The following is a 25,169-nucleotide window of genomic DNA, read 5'->3' on the forward strand; positions in this document are numbered from 1 at the left end:
ATTCTTCCACAAGCACATTTGTGAGGTCAGAAAGTGATGCTGGACAAAAAGCCCTGGCTTACAGTTTCTAATTCATCCCAAAGGTGTTCTATTTGGTTGAGGTCAGGACTGTATGCAGGCCAGTCAAGTTCTTCCACACCAAACTTGCTCGAGTCCTGAGTACTTTACACTACTTGATCCGGCATGTTTATTATGCTTGGTGATGTAAGGCTTGGATGCTCGGCCATGGAAACCCATTCTATGAATCTCTGTATGTACTGTTCATGAGCGAATCTGAAGGTCACATGATATTTGGAGGTCTCTAGTGATTGGCTCTGCAAAAAGCTGGCAACCTCTGTGCACTATGTGGCTCATGTTGATATAATATAACTAAAAGTCGACAGTGAAATATTTAGTAGCAAGGACATTTCATAACTATTCTGAGCTTCATTCATGCACAGGTGATATCCCACTTTAAAAAAAATTATAAGAAAGTCTGATTCCTGGTAAGCAAAATATAAAGAAACAAGATCAAAGATCATTACAGGAATAATATTATACTCAATCACTGTGAAATCGAAATTCGCTGTATTTTACGATTTTTCAACAGGCATCGTAAGACACCCCAGTTGTCCTGTAAAGGTCCTTCAGAATTCCAAGATGGCGGCATCCATCGGGGTGTGCTGTGCCCTCCGCATCACACTTGGAGGTGAATTATTTCCCCCTTTTTTCTGTTTCACAGCTTTTTAAACATAGCCCATTTTATAAATCGGAGTGTATTTGTTGTCTTGATGTTTTTGAATTGTTACTGTTTTGCTCCGGTTTGCTTAGTTGACCCGGAAGAGCTTGTCATCATCACTCACATCGTGAAAATTGCTCTCTTCAGCCAAAAACCTGAACTGCATTCACCAACAGCAGCATCCACGGAGTTAAATTAACGACATATTCAACAAATTGTGTTCATTTTTGGGTGGTACTGTGTCTGTGTTGCAAGTTTCGGGTTACGCGTACCTCACCATTGCTCCCTAATCGATTTTGCTATGCCCTAAATATTGATCAAGTAACAGAATGTAATGGTTTAAATGTGAAACTGGTTGCTCTGAGGATTATTTCTGCGAAATAGACTCAAAAGAATAGCTGTGTGCTTCATAAAGTGTCTCCTTTGTTAGGTACACCTTGCAGGTGTATAATCTAGTGTTTGCAGCCTTAAAGCACTTATTTCTAAGCTTGCCTGTTCTGTTTGATTCTGCACTGCTGATTCTATAATTCTTCACCGTACTTTTAATTCAGTCTTGTTTTCCAGCTGTTATTTTTATGCATACTTCAGCTTTGGTATTTTACTGTTCTTGGGGGTCTTGAAAGGCGCCTACAAATAAAATGTTTTATTGTTATTATTTATTGTAATAATTTCTGACAATAAAAAAGAACAAAATGTGATAAATGACGTTTTATCAGTGATTGCCATTGCTGTTTTGACAAGTGTCATTGATGACAAACCTTGTGAAAGAAAGTGTCAATCTCTTGCCACAAAGTGGCAGCAACATTATATCCAGTGACACAGCATAGGACAAATATGAGCAGAAACGTAGCCCAGGTAGTGTTTTCTCTGGAAATCCTACGTGAAAGTAGAGTGTAACTGCTTAACACTTTAGTTTAACAATAACCAAAGTAACTTCACCTTGTAGCTCTTCAGGAGTCTACACAGTATTGTCACATATTAAAACTGAAAAAAAAAAAATGTTTTCTGCATGAGATGATGTGTCCTGGGTCAAACTTTTTTACTAGCTGCTTATAGTTCACCTTTTCCACCGTGCAACTGCATCGGTTACACTCTCTTACCGGTTACGCTCTTACTGTCATATGGAGTTTAACTAGCAAGTGCTCCAGAGATGCTTGAGTTGAGTCATTTTTTGTGTGCCTTCATAACCTGATTGTGCTCAATGGTTTGCTTTTGCCACAAGTGGCAGAACATGTTTGCTGTTTTCACTTTCAGTGGGAACAGTTGTCTCGTATGTTTGTAAAGTATTGTGTTTTGCTGGAGGTCATTGAAGTAGCTCCCTTTTTACAAAAAATTGTGGAGGCTGATGCTCTAAGATATGCCTAGGTTTGTGTCTTTCCTGTGTGCTAGGGAAGTAAACCCACAGAATCATATGATTAATGTTGTGATATGAATTTTTTATATCATGTGAAAATGTACCTAGTGAAATTCTACAACAGCTTGGTGGTTTATATATCTTCATTTAATGTATTCTCTTTGGTTATTAGCCCAGCTGTTGACTTGAGTGGACATACTGTCATGACTGTATCTTTGCATGTTGTCATCGTGCAAGTAATGCATTTTTAATAAGATCTGCCTTTCCTTCGGTGTCTTTGGTCTTCAGGTGCAACATCCCTCCGTGCTGTAGGAGGAGTTGTACAGGCATCTCTCTTGGCAAGTCGAGCCTCAGCTGCGTCTCTGCAAAGACACTCTGCTCTTTCACCGCTCCCTCCAACAACATGGCAGCAAACAAGACACGGCAGCTTCTTCAACAAGTGTAAGTTTATGAAATTATTATTTTGAAAACTCTTCCCCCCAATCATCATCCTCCCACTATAATATTAAAAGGATGCCATAGCATGACTTGCAAAAGCATAGCTGTTTAGGATGTTTTAAGTTGTCTCCTTATATAACACAGTTGATACCATCGGAACGAGCAGAATTACCTTACCTTGCCTGTATCAGCTCAAACCTCTTAAAGTTTTGTCTTAAAAGATGATGGCTCTGAGTTCCAAAACTTATCAGCTACTCCATTTAAAAAATTAAAACAGTAGCAAAGCACAAGTATAACAAATCCCAAAACAACAAAAATTAAAAACACAACAGTTCATAAAATGTATTTTCCTTAAGTGCTGTGAATTAATTGGATCAATGGAACATATTAACATTATTAATACTTAGTCATGGTCAGTCTGGCTGGGAGAAAATCTCAGCAGTCACATTTTTCAGGCTTTGCTTAAAGCCTGTACAACAATCAAGACTGTTACAGGTGATGTCTTGAAACCAGATGTTAATGGGTGCATATTATTATAGTGTCCGGATTCATCTGGCCATGTTCAAAGAGATGTTCTCACTGGTAAATGCAGGTGCACGTTAGCAGAGCTTGTTTGGAAATCATGTCGGGACTGATGACAGTGTTTGAAGTGGGCATATATGAAGCTGTCAAAACATCTCTTTTTATCTCCTGCTTTCTCTGCCATGCTTCATCACCCGCTTCATAACTACTCCTTTTTTCAGTCTTAATCATTTACAGTCAATGCCTCAGCATTTCTCGTGTAATTAAGAAAATGTTGTGTCTGTCAACATGTCACGCTTACAGTTTGAATTGTGATTACATGAAAAATACACTGTCAAACAGCCTGTCACGTTACATTGACTCTGTCCCTGGCTTGTATTTCTCCAGGAAGACTCTTTAAGTATTCGCTTATAGAGATTTAATTGGGCTATTTAACGTTTTATTGTGCATGTTGCTTACTGATTTTCAGATGCGTCTGAATCAGTGGATGTACTGCAGATCCTAACTTGGGCCTTTGGTGATGCATTACCACTTTACAGTGATTACTGTATATCCACTGCAAATTTATTGGCTTTTAGTTACGGTCCCTGGTGCTCCCTTATGTCACTTACTGGACATCCTTATTTGTGGCTTTTAAAGGGGCAAGGCTCCAAGCATTCTCACATTACATTAGTTAGATCTTAAATTGTGAGATTACTGTTTAAAAATTTTAATGTGCGATGTCAGCTCTGAGAGGACGAACTCAAATTCTGATATGTTTATCATCTTTTGACTCTTAAGTGTTTTGACTTGGTGAGTTGAGCTAAAGTCAAGGTGAAGGTGTGGCAGACACTGTTAATTTCTAAATCTACTCTGCTGGCAGCATTTTTCCTGCTAGCAGAAGAGACACTTGTTTTAACAAGACTGTTTCAGGTGTGTCTTATATTTTAATCTGTTTCAAATTGTTGTCACTGCTAACAGTCCTCTGGTATTAGCTCACTCAATGAGGTGCTGAAAATAACTATCATTGTCTTGTTTTGTCTGTCCAACAATTACAGGAAGCCCCAAATACAAATTTACCCCAATGTGAGACCAAGAAAAGCAGTGAATTCTCACATTTGAAAACTTATTTAATATTTTCATTTTTCATTTCAAACAAACATTTAAAACATTTCTTACACCACCACCATGTTCGTTACAAAAAGATGGATGTGACAAGAGGTGTGGCTTGGACTGTGAAACCGCTTCTTCACTGTCATAAGTCAATAACCAAAGAGCATACAATGGATAACCTTTATTCTGAAACATAGTATGACCATGTTTGTTTAATGTGTGTGTGTGTGTGTGTGTGTGTGCCCGTGTGTTTACAGTAACGGCTGAAGAGCTATGGAGAGGTGTGTTGGCTGAGTCCGGTGCTGGAGCAAGGAAGGGTCGAGGGAAGCGTACCAAACGCAAACTAAGGAGAGATCTGAACCGAGGACAGACCATTGGAGAGGGTGAGACTTCCACTGCGTTCCTTTCTTCTTGACAGAAGAGTAAAGCTGGTAAAACACAGAAAATCTAATTCCTATAATTTTCTCTCATTTTTGTCAGTCTCTTTAAATAATACAATTGAATTGTCTAAATGATTTTCTTTGTTCTGAAGTGCATTAATTTCTCCTGCTCAGCTGTTAACATAAGCGCTGCCAATCACACACTGACACTCACGCTGAAGCTAAGAAGCCGCTGATGAAGATGACAAACTAGAATATTCATTACTTAGTGTTAAATTATTAATGCTCTGCAAGAGAGCATCCATCATTTTGGAATCCTGCAGAGCTCTCTCAGGTATGGAAGGTAATGCGAACAACTATTTGTGCTCGGTGTCCATAGCTGTCAACAGCTGTCCGCATCCACTGTCAGCAAGTATCATGGCCTTAGATCTTTATATACAAAGAAAATGCAAATTTTTGCAAAATAATTAGTACTGATTTCTCCTCCTCTCATTCTTTATTCCTGTAATTAATTTCCGTTTTTCTCTTTTTAACCTCCAGGTCGTGGCGGTTTTCTGTGGCCTGGACTCAACAGTCCAGTGTTGAAGGATGGCGCTTTGCAGAGCATGAGTCGAAGAGGCGAAGCTGAGCAGCAGGAGGTTCAAGCTGAACTAGGTGAAGACACAAATATCCCATCACACGTCACCGTTATCTGTGCAGAAGCACAGAATGATCAAAAACCTGTACAACTTTATTAACACAATATTTTGCCAGCTACTGTTATCCAATATCACAGCTGTCAATCAGTTGCCAGCTTATATTCCACTTCTGAGGGTTAGAAAAGCCAAAGAGAAATCATTTTTCTTGAAAAATAAATTAACTTTTCATGAGCCACCAGGAAGGAGCGGTGGGGTAAATGAGGTCTTAATCTTGAAAAACAGAAGCGCCACTGTTGGGACATAGAAGCCGCTAATTTGTCTCCACTGTGATCTCGTTTGTTAATAGTAATTACACAGTTAATTTGACATTGACAGATAGCACCTTTGATGTTTATCGTGTTGTGCTCCTTGTAGTCAGCTGTGACCTCTGCATAAATTCGTCTGTTGTGTTTTTCTGCAGTGCGTCAGAGGGACGAGTGGGAGAGAAGGAGGAAGATGAAGGTGAAGAGGGAGAGAGGTTGGACAGGAAACTCCTGGGGGGGAATCAGCCTGGGTCCTCCTGACCCTGGACCCAATGGAGGTAAATGCTCACAAAGTCTTGCTGTTATACAGAAATATGTAAGTCATATACTGCAAAGACCGATTTTAAATAAGAAGCACTCAGAGAGTTCTTTTTAAAGACACTTCAAGATTATTATAGTGCAGTAAAAACAAGTGCAAAGTGCACCTGTTGAAACCCATGTTGATATACTTGACATAATTTTAGATCTAATTATTTTTCATTAATGTGGATAGTGCATGTATAGCATTTTTTTCATTGTTTAGTAATAAACACCAAGTGAAAACGTTTTTGATCACAAGGTTGGATTCCAAAAAATAATAATAATACTTATTCAGGAACCTTAAACATGTATTAAACTTGTGTATTTAAACAGTTATTACCCGTTCCTTTTAATGTCCATAAAAAAGTCATAATAAAATTAATCAACTATACGCAAAAAGTAGTTCAGCCGGAAATCTTAGATGGCTCTATACAGCATTATTATCACTTTGACCTTCAGATCAATCTGTTGACCTCAAAGGAGAGGTCATAGGTCAAAAATGACATGATATTTGAAATCGTCACACAGTACTGTAGTTAATTATGTAGGCATAGTTTTAAGGCTTTTTGTCAAGTTTCAACTCTAAATCATTAAGTTATAGACCTTGGTGGATACAAGCCAAATGTTAATGGATTTTTAACACGACCCCACTCATTGCTCTACACCCATACAAGTTTTATATAAGTTTTATCAGAGTCTATTCAAAACCTTTCGAACTACTGTGTTTACAAGTAAAATGAGCCGTAAATGCTATCAAAAACATGACCTCCTTGGTTTAGGTAACGATGTCCTTCGGTTTGCTCCTTGTTGTATTTACAACAGTCTTTAGTAAATCCAGAAAAGTAGCAGAACAAAATACAACCAGCTTGAGCTGACCGTCACAGTGCAGACATCTCCACCTCACTCTCATGGAGTAATATAAACAATGAGTCTAGATCATGACACAGCAGGTCTCAGAGGGGCACCTCACTTAGATATACACTGAAAGACATAGCGAGACGTAATGATGACTATAGTGATGGAGAGAGATGAGGTGGATGAAGCAATACAAGTGTAATAAGGGGCATGCTGGGTGTGTATGTGTGTGATAGAGAGAGAGAGAGCAGAAGGAGGTCAGCATGGGGGCTCACTGCTAGAGATGAAAATGAGAATTTGACGAAAGTGTCAAATGGGACAATTTTCTAATTTAGAAAGACATCCCTCTCTTTTTTGCTCTCTCTGTGGCTTTCCTGTTCACTCTTTGTCTTTTTACCCCAGATTTCTTTTCCTATTCCCATTCCTCATCTCTTCCAGTCATTTCTCAATTCATTATTTTTTCTCTTCCATTTCCTTTTCCATCACCCTCTCGGCTTCTCTCGTTCCTCCCACGCAGTTTGCCTTTTTCCCCCCGTTCCTGTACAAGAAACCCAAATGACCATACTGTTACTTTGCAATGAACCATGCGGGGCTATTGGTCCATCACATCTTGAATGGAATGTCTTATAACCACAGCCTTAAAACTCAATTTACAGCACACCACAGCTGTAACCTGTAACCTGATGTGCCACTTCCCAGAAATGTGACTACAAATCACAGTCATGTGGACCATGACGGCAATGATAGGTCCTCATAATTGGTTAGCACTAGGGCTGTGCTATATCATACTGTTCACGGTAATACCGGTGTAATTTTGGGCAACGATAGGAAAATGAAATATCGTGATTGAATGTGGGTAAAACGCGCATGCGCAGTGCCTATGTTTACATACGCACATGGCGGCGACGCAGAATGAGAAGAGCGAAAGTGGATCGTTAAATGAAACGGATGAACCAGAATTGGTTTGTAAAAATGCTGCAACTTCAGTGGTGTGGAACTGGTTTAGCTTTCATCCGTCAGATACACAACAAAGCACTATTTTTGGTAGAGCATGCTAGCGGGCCGTCGTTATTACCGTGTTGTTTGGAAAATACGGCACACTTAAAATCAATCCTTTGATTTTTCTGAAAATCGACAGTGTCCCTTATAATCCCGCGTGCCTTATGTATGAATTCTGGTTGTGTTTACTGACCTCGAAAAGATTTTATGTGGTACACATCTGTCAAATGTTTTAGTACGACTTTGCTAAGGTACGAACCCGCACCGCTTTATGGATTGTCGGAGCATTACAGCTATCGTAGGCGGGCGCCTCGCGGAGTGATACGTACTGTGCTTCAACATAATATTACCGTATTGTGTGTGTATAACCTATTTTTAAGTTTTGTGGATATTATACATGGTTATGCTGAGGATATGTCGGCTAATTTCCACTGGAAATGCCTTTTGGTTAAACTGTCCATAAGGAATTTGCACTGTTACGTTTTTATATAACTTTAATGCACATAAAAAACAGCTGCTTGTTTAAGTGAAAATACATTGATGGGGTTTTTTGCACTAATAAAGTTGTAGAGTTGTAAAGTATTTTGTCTAGTGTCAATTATATCGTCAGTTATATCGTTATCGCAAATTTTCAAATGTATATTGTGATAAATATTTTTGGTCATATCGCCCTGCTCTATTTAGCACAAGGATAAAGTCTCCGTGAAGCAAAATGTAACAGACTGTAACTGTATGTAGCTTGTTCAGAATGCTAACACAAGCACCAGTATTTTCATCACATTTTCTTGGTATAAAGTTTGTATATGAAACTTGTTATTTTTAATTCTTTTTACAGATCCCGATGTCAGTCTCCTGACACATTTTTGCCTAGGATTCTGTTGTTGCTGTTGCACAGTATCTCCCGAATCAGTTGCCTCTCTGGTGATTTTTGAACTAAAGGAAAAGTGATTATTGTCACGTTTACATTATTTTTATGTAGACTTGGTACTGACTTCGAAGTTATCCTTCTAGAAAGAAATTGCATAATGAGTGCTATGAATTGCCGATAGCTTTAAAACATCCTATTGTGATTGTTCTTGAAACAAATTTACTTTTGCTGATCATTTAGTGGGTTTAAAATCCATCTCCAACCCCTTTTACAGTGGAGCCCATAAGACTTTAATTATTGACAACTAATGATCAATTATAACTTATGAGAGGTAATTTCAAATCTTTCACGCTAAGTTTGGTCAACATATTCCACAATGACTGTTGATGTATTGTTGCTGGAAATATAAATGTACTCTCATTTAATAGAAATCAACTAATTTTGTGGAGATTTTTAAACCAAAGAAAGTTACTCAGTGACAGGATAATTCACAAAGTAAAGCGCTGATGTAAGAGGTGGGAAAACAAATACATATATGTCTTTTGTATGAATGTCTTAAGTTTGTATCTCATCCTATGTCTGTGATCATCTGATTTTATTTGCATCAATAGTCATTAACATAAAATCCAAAATCATTGGAAAATGAATCTCTTTCACTGATCATACGATGTGCGTGTGTCATGCATCATAGTCCAATGATCAAAAACTATTTTTAGACTAAAAAAACTAATATGATAATGTAACCAGCTGTTCAGCCAAAAGCCGGTGCATATAGAGAGCTTTGCTCTGAAGCCCGTAGTTTTGGGCTCCTGCCCAGTCAACTCTTCATCTGAAACTCTGAGGAACACTGCTGGCTAATTCCGGTTGATTCACTGATGAAACAGCTAGCCTCCTGTTCCCAGCCTCATTACATCTTTAAACATTAGTCTTTGCTGGAATTGAGTTGAGCTTGTTTACCTCAAACCACAAAGGATGAGGAGACAAGACTCTGCTTGGTTCACCTCCTCCTTAGTTTTATATCTCTCTTCCCTTTCCACATGCCTCTATGCTAACAAGCCCTCTCACACCTTGACATACACACCTTCCCCCCTGTATGCCCGAACACCTTCTTTCACGCGCTGTCCTGACGTCTGTTGTTCTCACGCTTCCAAGGATACACTCGGGGTCTGGTGAATGTGATGTGAAGGGAGCTGGAAATAGATTACTTCTCTCTGATCAGCTTTGGTCTCCTACAGATGTTGGGTCAATATACCAGCTGTGGTGGGGGTGTGTGTGCGTGTGTGCGTCCTCCCCTTGGAGCCTTTGAGTCAGCTCTCCTTTGTTTGTTGTTAATTGGTTAGAAGTGAACAGGGTGCATTTGGGAGAGTAACATCCTTCAAAGGTCACTGACAATGAAAAGTGCAGACCCGTTACGCTGCTGTAAGGGCTTCTGGGTATTTGTTACGCTCGCAAGAGCCTGGTTAATCTGTTTATAGTGTATGTGTGTACGGATGTGTGCGCTTAAATGCATTTGCGTGTTAAAGCTTTGTTATCTAAACTTCTTTCTTTCTTTGTCTTTCTTTCTTCTGTCCACAGAAACCTACGGGGATTTCGATTCACGTGTCATCGAGGTTAGTGTCACTTGTCCCTTTCTGTTTACTGAACGACACACAAGGCACTACAACGTTTTCCACGATGTTGATTAACAGTTACGTTTAAATTGTTTCAAAAATTTAAAAAAGGCTGTATTGTTAATAAAAGAGGATGATCCCTTATACAGCATGGTCATCAAATTAACAGTTTTCACTAAGAGAATACGTTTTTGACGGTTTAATTGTTTCACTTCATTTTAATTGCTGGTTTATTACCCCCACCAAGTTAATAAGAACCGTCATCTCTCTGCATTAGCTGACTGGACAAAATACAGCTGTACTGATAGCCCCCCAGACTTCTAGGAACTTCTAGCTTATTTTGTTTTATGTGTCATTTTCTAAATAAATCTGACTGTACATTAAAATATTGCAGAAAGCCTCGAAGGGAGCAAACAGTTTTCAAGTATTTCAAAGCAGTGGAAAATCCAGCGTGGCGTGTACACATGGATGGTGATAGGGGCAAATTTGCTGAGCAAGGGTAGCTCCATTTGAGAACTAAGCAGCAGCATTTGAGCAGTTGGACTGGTTTAGCACTCCCTGAAGACAAATAGTGTAATATCTAGGTCACGTTTGCTTCATGTTTGAAACAAAGCATACAGATACCCCTAAAGCAAAGCTGTTCATTCAAGAGTTTGGTGGATATAATTGCAGTTTTTTTTTCTCTTAGAATTTCACACAGTATGCAGTTTGTTAAGATCTGAATATAACTTGGCACAATTAACCCTTAAAATCCTGAAGACCATTGGAGGTTTTTAGTACTCATGAAACTGTTTGGCAGTGTAACTTTTATGCTGTCGATATAAGGCAGGGGTGGGGCAACTCCAGGCCTCGAGGGCCAGTATCCTGCAGGTTTTAGATGTATCCTTGATCCAACACAGCTGATTTAAATGGCTAAATAACCTCCTCAACATGTCTTGAAGTTCTCCAGAGGCCTGGTAATGAACTAATCATTTGATTCAGGTGTGTTGACCCAGGGTGAGATCTAAAACCTGCAGGACACCAGCCCTTGAGGCCCAGAGTTCCCCACCCTGATATAAGGGATATTTTAATTCAAAAAAGCTCAGTCTCTCGTAGTTAAGTTATGTAATGACTACTTTTTAAAAATAACAGTTTGCTGGATAAAGATCAAGGAGGAAAATTGGGTCATTTTAGTTTGACCTAACGATGTCACATGCCTCAGTGGAGACATAATAACAAAGAAGAGACTTAACGTCACACTAACGATAGCACTGCTGCTGGATATCAGGTTCAGATTAGAGCAGCGTTGTGTTTGATATCAGAGGGTTTTGATTGCAGTTTCTCCCCAAAAGAATATCTATGAGGCTGCTGATGATTAGGAATTGCCCTTTAGGCATTCGTAAACTAGACTGTAGAAGCTGAACTGGACAAGAAAAAGGTAAGACTAGTACCATTTTGTGTCATTTGTCCCATGATAAGAGAACTGTGGAAGGAATGAAGTTATAATACAATCAGTTGCCTTTTCATTACTGGTATAAAATTTTCAGGCCAAATTTTCCAACCGTTGAAGTCAATGATCCAATAAACAAACATTCTCCTTTAGTCCATGGATGTTTTACCCAAGACTGGAGAAAATGAAAGTGGCACCAAGACTTCCTGAAGCTGATGCAAGCCAGAAAAGTGTTATATTGTTTCCATCCTGGTGATAAATAGTATAAAGTTGTGCAATTAGTGAGCAGCATGCTAGAGATCCACTGAACTACCTTTATTTGAGTCCAATAATTATAGCTTGAAATTAATAAGCTGCATTTACATCAAGGCACCTCGAGACTTGACTTCAGGATTGCTTTGCTAGAATGTTGCATTTAAATACAGTTTGTAAATTGACTGAATTGGTATTTATTATTAAGATGATAAATTACTGTGGGACCAAAATAGACAAAAGGAAAGACAAAAAGTAGATTTATGTTATTCCCCCAGTTTATTTACATGTGTTTAATTGCAGCGCAGTGTGACAGTCATTACTGCATAGCATGCTACTGTCATAGGCTAGTGTCTTGTTCCATGTTTTTCTGTGGGTGCACAACCTCGTACATTAAAAATGGAGCTAATGAGACACTGGTAATGTGAAGATAACAGCAACTGAGTTGACAGAAACAGTTATGTTAACAGGGGTACAATAAAAGCTTCCCAACAAGCAGTAAACCTGATGTAATATAGCAAGAGGCAAAGGAGTCTTTCTGTTTCTTTCTGTTGCAGCTTTTGTTCGTTTCATTTCACAAACTAAAGAATGAAAAAAAACAAAGAGGCAAACAAAGAAAACATGGTGGCACACACATTAAATCCCTACTAACTGCTGATGTAGCTGAAAGTACCTGCTTCACTGCTGACAAATGGTGTAGTAAACATAGAGCAACATAGAGTTAAATGGATTAAATCGTCCTGTTGTCAGTGATCCCTGAGGTATTTTTTGTGTCACTAATGGGCAGATATTTGATCCAAATATTGGACTGGTTCATCCTTAAAAATGACTGATTCTTATTGCCTTATAACATGTAGTATATCAGTCTCCACTGAGAAGATTAATAGATTTTTAAAACTTGATTACCCCTGATGCTTAAATCTGAATATTTCAGCATGAAAAATATGGCCTAATACTACATGTAAATGATAAAAGATATGAGGATTCGTGTTAAATACCGGTGAACCGACACTTAGCTACCACAGTCGTGTGTGCTTCAGTATAAAGAAAAATTGTATTTTGAAGGCAGTGTGTGTGTGTGTGTGTGTGTGTGTGTGTGAGAGAAAGAGTAAGAGAAACAGAATAAAGCTACACTGCATAGACAGTTCATTTAGATTCTGTCTTAGTGATCCTGGAACTTACCTTAATTCAATTAGTGCTAATGGACCCTACTGAACTAATGGGGGTAACTCTACAAGGTCACATATGCAGGGAGACCCAGATGTGCAGCAGAGACAGGGGGGTGCACACACGTGGAATATCTGATTTTCATTGAATACCTGTTTGTCTGTACCTTAAATGTAAGTCATATATTTTATATACACGCGTGTATGATTTTTAATTTTTTAAATGTGACTGTTTCCAGATATATCTATTCCATACACACACGTCATTAGATATTGTGCGTGTGTTTGTCTCATTGATAGTCTTCCCTACAGCTCCTGTCTGCATAAATAAAAGTGGTGTCACAGACATTAGGCTTCCCCCTGGAAACCGATGGACGCTTTTATGGTGCCATCGCCTTCTATAAATATACCCTCTGTGCGTGTGTGAGAGAGTGTGAGCGTAAGTGTGCACCACTATAAATCCAGGCCTAATGAAATGAAAAAGGCTTACTGGAATAAAAGGCTCGTCTCCCAAGGACGATCATGCTGGCATGCCATTAGTGAATACATCCAGCAGGAGGGAGGGAAGAGGAGGGAAAGAGAAAAAGTGTAAGAGAAGAAGTTGGTGGTGGAGGAAAAGTTATGAAAGTTATCTTGAAAGTCGAAAGGTGAGAAGAAGGAAACAAAAGGCTGAAGCTGTGTAACATTAATAAAGACTCATTAAATGTAAATAGGAATAAGTACATACATTTGTATGTAATGGTGAAAAAATTTTAAAGTTTAAAAAAAATGTATGTTTGTTATTTCACATTTTAATTTATTAATAGAATGTGCGATGCATAAATTCCACACATATCCTTTTATTGTTATTTTAAGGTTGTTGAAATGAACTTACTCCTTTCTGTCTGACAGTATCAGCTCATTTCAGCTCTTTTACATTGAGTCTGTATGATGTTCATGCCAAGAGAAATACTTAGAGATCTACTCATGTCTCCTTTAGTAGCTAGCTGCTAAGTTATATCTTTGTAGGCGAGTCTTTATCTGTCACACATGTTCATACTGTCTCTTTTGGATTGGATTGGATTTCCAGTACGCGGTGCTTCTGGCAAATTACAGACTGTAAAAATACATAAAGATCTCCTGGCAAGCCAAAAAATAGGTGCAACAAAATTCATCCATAACTTAAAGGTTGATTCTTCAGTTTAAGAAATCCACATTAAGGATGATAAGAACTGCTTTGTTTAGTTGGGTTATTTAGATATATTAACCCTAAAAGTCACATAATAGGCATGGTGACAGCAAATTTACACTGTTGTACAAGCTGTACACTGATATAATGTAAAGTAGTCAGTGTACAAGTCAAAGTGTCATGTCTTCACTGTTCTCCCATGAAAAGATATAACAAAATATTTAAATAAATGTGAGGGGTGTACTCACTTTTGTGAGATACTGTATGTGCTTTATTTATTATCAAAGCAGGCTATTTTTGTAGGCCTACATATTCATTATTTTAGTCCTGTAACATAATCAATCCAACAAAAATATGGTATTAATGTAGGGAAACTAGAAAGTTAAATATTAGATAAATACCAGTTAAATATCAAATAATAGTATTGTAGAATGTTTACATGTTGTGAAGGATTTTAATTTGCACTTGTTAGTAATGTGGAAAGGAGACTAGGCTTTATTACCTTCACTGTAGGGTCCAAATATCTTTTGTGGCTCCATACAGACCTTTTAGGCAAAAACTGGTCAAAATGGCTCTTTTAAAAGCAAAGGTTGCTTTGTCCTATGTTGAGTAAAAGTAGTGACAAACCAGTGTTGAATTATCCCCTGACTTTACAGCTGCCCTCAGCTCATAGGCTCTTTTTAGTACACTATTTTGGTCTTCCTGCTGAAAACTGTACTACTATTGTTCAGTCTATCCACCCTGCCTTATTTTAGCCTGCAGCTCTTATGAAAAGCTCGGAGAAAGCCACTTTCACGTTAAGACTGGGCAGTTAATTTAATTTAATTTTTATTAATAAGTCTGGCTTACAAAAATTCCAAAAAATGAAGATAAAATGATTACTGCGGTCCCCCGCTTCATACTCATCCACCTCCCCAAGCAGTCAAAAAATAATTTGTGCTCGTATGTGAGGACATGCTATACAGAGAATCATCAAATGAAAAATGTGCACCAAAATGCATCTAAATCATCTAATCCAGTACAATTACACTAAAAACTACAGCTTCAAAAATTCCTATTAAGTTAAAGCACACGGCTCTGGCACACTCAGTGTGATGAAGAATAGAGCTGGGGATGACAGAGAGCTGAGGTAACTGAAAATAAAATGGAGAAGAGTCAGAGCGACGCAGACAAAAGTGATGTTCATGGCCTCTCTCCAGGTACAGCACACACTTGGACAAGACTCAGTGATTTCATTAACGGAGATGGAGTGTTGTCAGTGTCAGAAGAGGGTTTCTTTTTTTTCTTTTTTCTTTGCTTTATCCTCCCTGAAGTCAACAACCTTGAAAGTTTTGTTGAAAGTAAACTGAGAGCAGGCTGGATGAAAGCAACTTTGTAGGAACTTTGAATTGGATTAGAGCTGTTTACCACACTGAACTGTCAAGGCATGTATTCATCCTAATATCAAAAGTGAAATTCACAATAAAGCCGTCAAATGCAGGTTTATTTGTTTCTTAACACTACAACTACCAACATTCTAAACCCCTAGAATCACTGCAACAATACTAGTCTTCTAGTTGTAACTATGACTTTATGAAATAAGTACTTCAAACAAGAACTTTTGGGGGGTTTATTAGATTTACAAAGAGTTTGTGTGATTTCATATTATTTCATTACAGATCACAAAGTTGAAATCTGTTTAAGAATCCACAAAGGAACAACAAACAACAATAACTAGAGAGTCCATAGAAAGTGAATGATATTTAGCAACTCCAAGGAATTACTGATATAATAACTACTGGCAATGCAAACAGAGCAGGATCCATGATAAAACCTTTAGGCAAATTACCAGTGAGAGCATACTGTTGAATGACATATGATCTGGTAGCAAATACATTGGAGGGTCACCTAGGCAACTGAAGCCTGGTATGTCCACAAGGGACCAGTTTGCATGTGGCTTGACAGATTTCAATAATTTAATCACTGTATAACAAAAACATTATTGAGAAGTAAAACATAAGACCTCACATTATCCAAAATTACGTGGGTAAAAAGAAAGAAGGTATTAAGAAAACATTGCTGAAAGTGAAGCAGGTCATCGCCTGTAACTTATATACACCACACAGTTGGCCACAATAAAATAAGAAATAAATTAATTGCTGTAAAATTAGAACAGTGAGTGTTTATTATGTCATCCGAGAGCCTTGTTCAATCTACAACACTACCCACCCTAGTGTGCAGCCTTCCTCAGCGTTGACGTTCAACTCCAAAACCAATCCAATTTGGCTGCTCTGCTCCAAATTTCACTCTTTATTTGCTCAGATTAGTTCTCCACTCTCTGTGCTGTGCTCTGTTTGGCTTCTCTACATAGGCAGCAACCTGCTTGGTTCTTTGTTTCCAGTCACACACTCCCTCACCTACCCGACCCATTCATCTTTCTACCCATTTTCTTCCACTTATCCAATTAAGAGTCATAGGGGACTATCCCTGCTACCATAGGCTGAGAGGTGGGCTGCACCCTGGACAGGGTGCCAGCCTGTCACACAGTCAACACAGATAGACAGACAACCATTCATGCTCAATTCCACACCTACAGCTAGTTTAGAATCACCAATAACCAAACCCCACTAGGTGTAAGTCTTTGGACTGTGGGAAGAAGCCAGAATACCCAGCAAGATTCAGTCAGTCCTCCAATAATTATTCATTTTTTATTTTAACTACACTCCACTATATATTTTTATCTATTAGTCACATCCAGAGTCATAATTAGCCAAAGCATTGGTGACATCTACCTACCTCTAGGTTATTATATAGCAGCCTTCATGTACTAATCTGTGTGAACAATACATGTTGCTAGCCAACCAAGCATGCCACATTGTTGAGTGCAGCATTTCCCATTGATTTATGTTGGGGTTAATATAACTCTGTTAGCAGTTCCTTTTTATCCCATGCACTCCAAAATTAACTACATTATAAATGAACTCATTGTTAGAAAACATGGTGAAATGTTAGATAATGGAGTTTCATATAAATTGAGTGATTTTTAAAATGTAAATGAGTCAAAATGAGCCTTTTGGCAGTTCTAGCTTTCAAAGTATTTATTACATTTGTGCTGGTGAAAGTTCAGCAACGTTATTTTCATTTACAGTTTAATATTTCCACAGAAATTACAGTAAAGGAGATGAGATAATTTTGCATTTCTTCAGGTATTATTACATTTGAAAATAAAAGCTTGCAGTCATACATCACAGAGTTATTTGAAAAGTTAATTTAGAGTTAGATTCTTGTAATTGGGAACACGGTGTTCACTGAAGTTGACCCAGCAACACACGGTTTATTAAAGCTCATCCCAAAGTTGGATGTTAAAGAATCCTTGGGGAACACATTTTTTTTTTATCAAATCTAATTTAAAATATTGCCTTCAGTTACTGGATCAATTAATAGATTTCCAAGTGCATTTTAATCTCATGATGGTGGCTTGTATCTAAATCAACCGTGGTGCCAAGTTGTAGAGTAATACATATTACAAATGAAAATGTTCTACATTAAGGAAATGAACAGGGAAGCAAATTTTTCACTCGCCCTATATGATCAGTTTAATTTCCAAAAAATACTTTTACAGTTGAATGTCATTTAGTCCTATTTTCGTCCCTTCACTCTCACAAGCACAAACATGCATGTCTGAGTCATTTGCATGACTAACACACAGTTCCCTACACTGTTATAAATGTTGTTTTTTGCTAAGTCTTTAGACAGCAGCTTGTCATCTCATTTGAACACACATTAGTTCAGAAAGGGATTTTAACTCTTTCTTTTTCTCCTTCTCAGTCACAAATATCTGAAAGATTTTTTTTTAATTAAACTTAAACTTAGTGGAGAGGGGCCAAAGAAGAACTTGACACTTATGCTATAATATTGTAATAGCCATTTACCATAGTGTATGACTGCACTCTCTTTTTGCGATTAGTTATTTCATTATGTAAAAGAGCTGATTACCTTTTGCACCACTGTTAGAAAAAAACAGGTCTGTGAATCTAGTGTTTTGCTTCAGATATGGCCATCTGGCTCTCAACACATCACATGTCACAATTACACAAAGAAATCTAGCAGAGTTTAAATTATGCACCAGTATGACTAATTATGGCAATTGTAGCTAGGCCTGAGCAAATGAAAGCTGTTAACTATTCACTTGTTGATATCTTTACTCAAGATACTCGAGGGGGAAAAAATGGTGTTTCTATGCAAGCGCAACTGGTTTCATGTGGTTAAAACTCCTCCCTTCCACTGCAGCATATAGACTGATAGAGATAGGAAAACATGCAGCAACAGATTGAGAAAATAAGAGATTAAACAGAAGTGAGAGCGAGTTAGAAGCATCCTCCCACTGCCATGCTGTTGCTCATCCGGCAGAGAAAAACTCAGCCCATCTGCTCTGCTGTTAAAGCTCCTCCAAAACTACTGCATCTTCACCTCAAATGACAAATGTAAAGCCCAGAACTCAACATCACTGGAGGCTTTTAGACACACTTCTAATTGAAACTGGCTGCCAACAGCCATAAGTCACGCTGAAACTTGAGAGTTAATAACTTGTTGGATTTTGATTTACAGAAACAGTGCTCATGTGCCATCTGGTCCGAACCTGGCATAAACAGCAAGTTTCCTTACACACTTAAACTTGACAGTAAGGAAGGATATGTTGCTGCCTCCCTTTAAGACCTGCTGCCACATTGTGCAAGAAAAATGTACATGCAGTTATTACGGCATGTACTTTTTGGAGCATTATGTGTGTGCCCCTTTGGTTTGTAAAGGCTAGTGCAAGGCAAAAAATATGTGAGGCATGTAGAGGTGTCGTTAAGTCACTGTTTTTGTGCATCCATGTGTTTGCATGTGTCCTTGGGGTTGTCTTTTCATTGTTTTGGTGTTTGCTTCGACTCTGACCCCAATCCTTGTTCTGTGGCCCTGCAGTCATATTATAAACCCTTTACTAAAATTTATGTTACGTAACTAGCAACGCTCAAGGCACATCTTGACTTTGAAGTTCCCTCTGCTGGAATTCAACACTATTTTATCACTTGCGCTCTCTGACAGGGATAAAAGCCTCAAGGTGAACTATTTTTTGGAGGTGGTGTGGGGTTAGTCCAATGAAAGGGCGCTAGTGCAAGATCTATTCGGAGCTCATAGGAAAAACATACAGAAATGCATACAAGTAGGCATGAAGTACTATTCATATTTGCAGGGATGCATGTCCTTCAGTTTTTGTGATGTTTTACCTCCCTTTCACAGTCATAGCTGAAGGTGTTTTGAATGCAGTCTGTCAGAAACAAGTTGGTGCTATGTGCTGGCTCCAGTAGACTCCCATTTCAAAGCATTGGCTTGTCTCATAAATACATTTTTTCCCACCAGTCATGATATGCCCTTTAGCTAAATTCACTCTTTCAGTTTGCTGGTGTAGAGAGAGATGGAGAGACTCAGAGAAAGAGAGAGGGAGCATGAGGGGAGGGAAAGAGAAGCCCCTTGATGAGGCAGGTCCTTCACTTGGGATTGAGTTGCATTCACTCGTATTATTACAACTGTTTTTTTTGTTGCCACTTATCACTGGAGTATGGAATACATTTACATACTCAGACAATTTCACACTCGATTGGCTTGTTTTATTCAGTTTTTAGCTCATAATTATTATGGCTTGTTTTCATTTTGCATTCACTTGGTGTTTCTTTATGTTGCTGGTGGTTATCTTTATATGAAATTGTAATACATAATATGTATAACCATACCTTGATCTTTACCTAGCACAATGAAAATCATGTACAGCCAAATCTATAAGTATTTGTACAGGGTACATAGTCCACCTTTTTCAGAGGCATGAAAGTCGGTGAGCAGTTGACCAGTTTTTTAACCAGATGAGGCTGGTTCCCTCATAATCAGGCAGGTAAAAGAGCTGGAGTTGATTCCAAGTGTTGAACTTTGGTAGTTATTCGGTGGAACTCTTCATATGCAAGTGAAGGAGGTAATCATTAGGATTAAAAAGAAAGGAATGCGCTGGCTAGATCAGCAACACCAAAACACCTTATAAGTGTTATAAAACTAAAAGTGCATGATGACAGAATTGTTTCCCAGAATTGTTTAAAGTCAGTAACAAAAAGATTAAAGTTGCCAGAAAACAGCTGAAAGAGCTTGTAGTTCTTGGGGGAAAAAGAACTAAAAAGTGTTTGGACAGATGAAAACAAGATTAATTTGCACTAAAATGATGGGAAGAGAACAATATGGAAAATGAACAGACTGCTTATGAGCTGAAGAATACCACATCATCTGTCAAACGTGGTGTAGGCAGTGTTGTTGCATAGGCATGCATGGCTGCAAGTGGAACCTGGGCATTCATGTTTATTGATGATAGCAGAAGCGGGATGATGAAGTGCTAGAATACTATTTAGATGAGTCTTCACAATGCAAATTAATAATGACCCAAAGCACACTGTAAAAGCAACCCCAAAGCTTTTCAAGACAAAGAAATGAGATATTCCTCAATGACTTTCAAGCATGCATTAATTGAAGGCAGCTGTAGTAGGAGACTTTGCAGGGAGGAAACGCAGCATTTAGTGAGATCCATGGATTCTAGACTTCAGGCAATCATTGACTCCAAAGGATTTTTATCCAATTATATTTGCAAGTTTAATTTTGAGCCTGTGAAAATGAGGAATTATATATAAGAATTGGAGAAAGTATCTAAACAGTTAAACCACCTGAATTAAGCTTAAAGTGTCCACTTCAGTCACATGCAAATACTTATGGATGTGACTGCCCTAACTCAGAGCCACAAGGTTTGAAGTTCTGGCTCTGGCTCCAGCCTGAAAAAAATACTTTTCTATACTATACTCAGGCTGTGGTGGGAAATAAATGCATCTGTGCTTAATTGTTGATTCTTTTGTTTGTTTGTTTGTTTAAAATCAGCAGACTGATTTTTGTCCATTCAGTTCATTGAGACTTGCTCCATTCACATTCTTAGTTTTACATTTTTTGTACTATCATTGTTCCCCTCTCATTCACACTCGCAAAGAATGAGCAAAGGAAGTTTTAATATTTGATTTTCTGCCTTTACTAGAGAATAAATAAATATTTGATGGGTGTTTTATTGCTGAATGTACAATCGCTTCTTCACTTGTCTTTCCACCTCAGTAATATTTCTGTATTTGAGTGTATCGTTGAGGGAATACTTTTGAAGCAATATCCAACTGTGGAGTTGAAGAAATAACTACAGTGTTTCCACATCAACAAGACAGATACTAACACAAGTGCAACATGAACACCACAAACCACTGCCATACATAAGCAGCAAAGTAACACAAACTGCCACCAATGCTTAAACCAGTATTGAACTTTAAAAATACATGGATACACAGATTTTTCATATAGACCTTCTGTGTAAACAGTTGTGTGACCTGTGTGTGTCTGTGTGAGTATTGTCTTGTAGTCAATATTTAAACCTGTCCAACTCAATACCTGTTATTGCAAATCATATCATAGCTATTATATGCTTAAAGCCACTGGAGTCATTGTTTTTTCATATGAACAGTGAATTATTGAATGATTTCAATATTAAAGGGGCGGATAGTGGTTATGATCCAACAGAGGGTTGCCAAATTGCAGCTCTTCAGTGTTTTAGAATCTTTTTTTTGCCGCAGCAGACACCTTTTTTCAGTCATAAAGCTTTCCATAAGCATTTGATGGACATATTCAGAGACAAGCTGGTGAACACAGTACAGCATTTAGCCAGTAATAAGTCAGATATTTTCCTCAGGAAGGTTTAGAATCCAAAAAACAGCTTAAATCAGAGTTCCATGAAGCAGTTCTTAAACTAGAATTTAGATTACGGTACCTGTTGTTCTATTTTTGCAGCTTGTTGTGGAGTTCAGTGGTAAAATTCATCCAGCTTTTAATTTAACGTTTTAACGTTTTAAAATTAACGTTTTATTAATGAAACATACTATGAAAGGTGCTATGACAAAAAATATTTTCTAATTAGACCAAAAATATTTTCTAATTAGCACTATAATTATCTTAATTAAATTTGCTTAATGAACTAGTCGGGATCGCTGGTATTCTGTATCATTACTGTGCCTCTTGGTTTTAAGCTGAATTTATTCTGTGTGCATTTAGTGTAGTTCTTTTTGAGGCTTCTTTGAGGGTTGGTGCTTTGCACATCTCTTATTAAGACAAAGATGCAGACACATCCGTTTCCAAATGTCACACACACAAATGGATGTTTCATTTTCACACATTCAGGCATTTCATCAGGTTTTTTTGAGTCAGCTTTTAGAACATTCACAACAAATAGATCTTTCACCCTCTACTCATCCTTTTTTCTTGTTCTTTGATTTTTTTTTCTTTTGTTAGCATTGTGTTTTTAGGATGCGCGCACACACACACACACACACACACACACACACACACACACACACACACACACACACACCACCGTGTATGTCCATACATCAGTTATTTTCTATCATTGTGTTTTCTTAGGTGCACCCACAGAGAATTTTCATTACAGCACAAATGGTCACTTGATCTTCAGGAAGAATCGGTTAAGCTATGGTGGTCAAAGGTCAAGTTCAGTGTGATCTCACAGAGCATGTTTTTGACTGTAATGTGAGAATACATTCACTAATTACAAGATTTCACACCAATGTCTAATAAGATCAAGTAATGAAGTGATGACATTTGTATGAAAAAGGTCAACGTCACTGTGTCGTCATAATGTTCCACAAGAGCTCTCGTCAGGCCATAATTCAACATCATAACTGACACAGAACGGGAGGCTGTGACGAGATCTCACGTTTCATGAGATTTTGAATTGGTGACACTAATCCTTGGTCCCCACATATTAAATCCTTTGAATTTGAGAGTTGTCATTACACGTATATCTAGTCTAAACTGCAGCCCTACATGCTGGCTGTGATTCTAGTTTAATTTGTTGTTGTTCTCTCTCTGTCCGTTGTCTTCTACCCCTCATTCGGTCAGCTCCTACCTCTGTCACCTCTTTTCTTCCCGCTCTTCTTTCAAACCTCTGTAGTGGATCTATGCTGCCCCCTGGTGTTTCAAAGTCATATTGCCAAGAGTTGATCAGCCTTTGTGGAGGCTAGGATATGTGTGTCTCTGAGAGAGAGATAGTTGACTGCCGATTTTTTTTAAATAACAGATCAATGAAAGTCACTTAAATCTGGGAAGGCATGCGGGTCTGGATTGACCACAAATGCACAACTAATAGCTTTGTTGTGGTGCTATAGCTGCAGATGTTTTACTCCACACATTTGTTTTTGTCGGTTCATTAACTTTATTGGCTGTTATTGACTTGAGCGTAAAAGCCAAAATGCATAAAATCAAATGATACTACACCGAAGTTATACAACAAATGCCTGTTTTCATTCATCTTTTGAGCCTTTGTGTCATAAAACGGATGAAAGTAATTGGCTGATTTGTTGTCCTGATATCTGATCTCAGTATATAAATTAATCTCAGTATATAATTGCAGTTGTAACATATCATTATGTCATTATTATCTGCCCCTGCTTATCCAGAATGTGGTTGCAGCTGCAGCACACTAAGCAAAATAGCAGGCTGGACTGATCCTTGGCCACTTGCACCGGGCTAGAACAGATATACAGTCCCTCTAGCATAAAAAGCCTCTCTAGTGAGGTTAGATGTGCAAATGTATTCAGCTGACTTCTTTTAATGCCAAGGAGCAGCATTACTGCTCTCACTCTGTTCCCAATCATCACTCCATAGCCCATGTGAGGAAAACTAATTTTGACTTTCTCTGATCTCATTTCTTTTTCACTGCCCAGACCTCACAGGTAATGATGGGATGGTAGATGGGCTCATAAATTATGAGATTTGCTTTACCTCTCAGCTCTCTCTGTCCCACCTAAGGTACTAGAACTGCTTCACTTGAGGTAGAAACTCTCTCCCAGACTGCAGGGTTGTTTGCCAGCAGAGGACTTCAGTTATAGAGTTGTTTATGCTCATTCCAGCTGTTTCATAATGGGCTACAGAAGGCTATACAGCATGCTGGAGCTCACAGCCAGCAGAACCACACTGACTGCAGCACATCTGCAGAAAACTCTCACATCTTTATTTATGTTTATATTTGCAGTGTGTATGATATAATAGCCACACTAGAGCTCAAGATAGTGTTTGTGTGTGATTGTTGTTTTGTAGGTGAAGAGTGTGTTCAACATGACAGCCAAAGAAGGCAGAAAGAGGTCCATCAGCTGTTTGGTCGCAGTGGGAAATGGCAACGGAGCCGCAGGTTTGAATCTCTAAAAAATAAATAAATAAATAAATAAACTCTGGAAGCAACTTAAGATGATAAATGCAGTCTATTAAACGTTCTGTCCCTGATAATCACGTTTATTAAAAATGCTAGGTATTATAGTGTGAGGAAGAGAGATAAGAAACATAATTTAACATGTTTTGAATTCTGTAGACATGAGACCGAGCCAAAATTGATTTTGACAGTTATTTTAATTGAGCCTTTCTAAAATGCCTCAGCCTCTGTCGATATGGGGAAGTGCAGGAAATGGGTTTGACACTTTTCATCCTCAAGCAGCAGCAAAAAAAGGAAAAACTGCTGATGAAACTCTGCATAGTTTCCTGAAGCTCGCCTGCACTTAACCTCTTATTATAGAGTGTGTCACTGCTGCTTTTCAAAAACTTCATCATGTTATTGCTCATTAGCATAAATACTCACAGTCATTAGTTTAATGACACTGGAAAAACATCACAAGCTGTGATTTCTGCAAGAGAATCTGGTTTAATTTTTAATGAATCCTACTATGATGAATTTTACATTTTCTGTTACACTGAGCTTCACAAGCGTCAGTGACTACTCAACACTCTGCACTCAGAGGTGTTTTAAGACCATTGTTCTTTCCTCCTTCCAGGCTTTGCTTTGGGGAAAGCAGCAGACAGGAACACGGCTCTGAGGAAGGTAAGACCACAAACTGTATATCAGTGTAGCTTCAGATGCCGTTTATAGTTTTGTGACAGCTTAAGGTCACATATCCAGCAAATGTTTTGTTAAATAACTGTCAACTGAGGTT

At 38.2% G+C, this 25,169-nt stretch overlaps 1 protein-coding gene across 1 annotated transcript in view; it reads left to right on the forward strand.

Annotated features, from left to right (window-relative positions):
* Positions 1 to 25,169, forward strand: part of mrps5 (mitochondrial ribosomal protein S5) — a 38,859-nt gene that overhangs the window by 8,713 nt on the left and 4,977 nt on the right. The window contains exons 2-9 of the mRNA XM_003438318.5: positions 590 to 688; positions 2,361 to 2,513; positions 4,382 to 4,507; positions 5,045 to 5,158; positions 5,603 to 5,722; positions 10,042 to 10,076; positions 24,286 to 24,376; positions 25,011 to 25,057. Coding sequence (XP_003438366.2) covers positions 590 to 688; positions 2,361 to 2,513; positions 4,382 to 4,507; positions 5,045 to 5,158; positions 5,603 to 5,722; positions 10,042 to 10,076; positions 24,286 to 24,376; positions 25,011 to 25,057 — 785 coding nt within the window. The remainder of the gene's footprint in view (positions 1 to 589; positions 689 to 2,360; positions 2,514 to 4,381; positions 4,508 to 5,044; positions 5,159 to 5,602; positions 5,723 to 10,041; positions 10,077 to 24,285; positions 24,377 to 25,010; positions 25,058 to 25,169) is intronic.

Source organism: Oreochromis niloticus, linkage group LG13, assembly GCF_001858045.2.
Source record: "Oreochromis niloticus isolate F11D_XX linkage group LG13, O_niloticus_UMD_NMBU, whole genome shotgun sequence".
NCBI lineage: Eukaryota > Metazoa > Chordata > Actinopteri > Cichliformes > Cichlidae > Oreochromis > Oreochromis niloticus.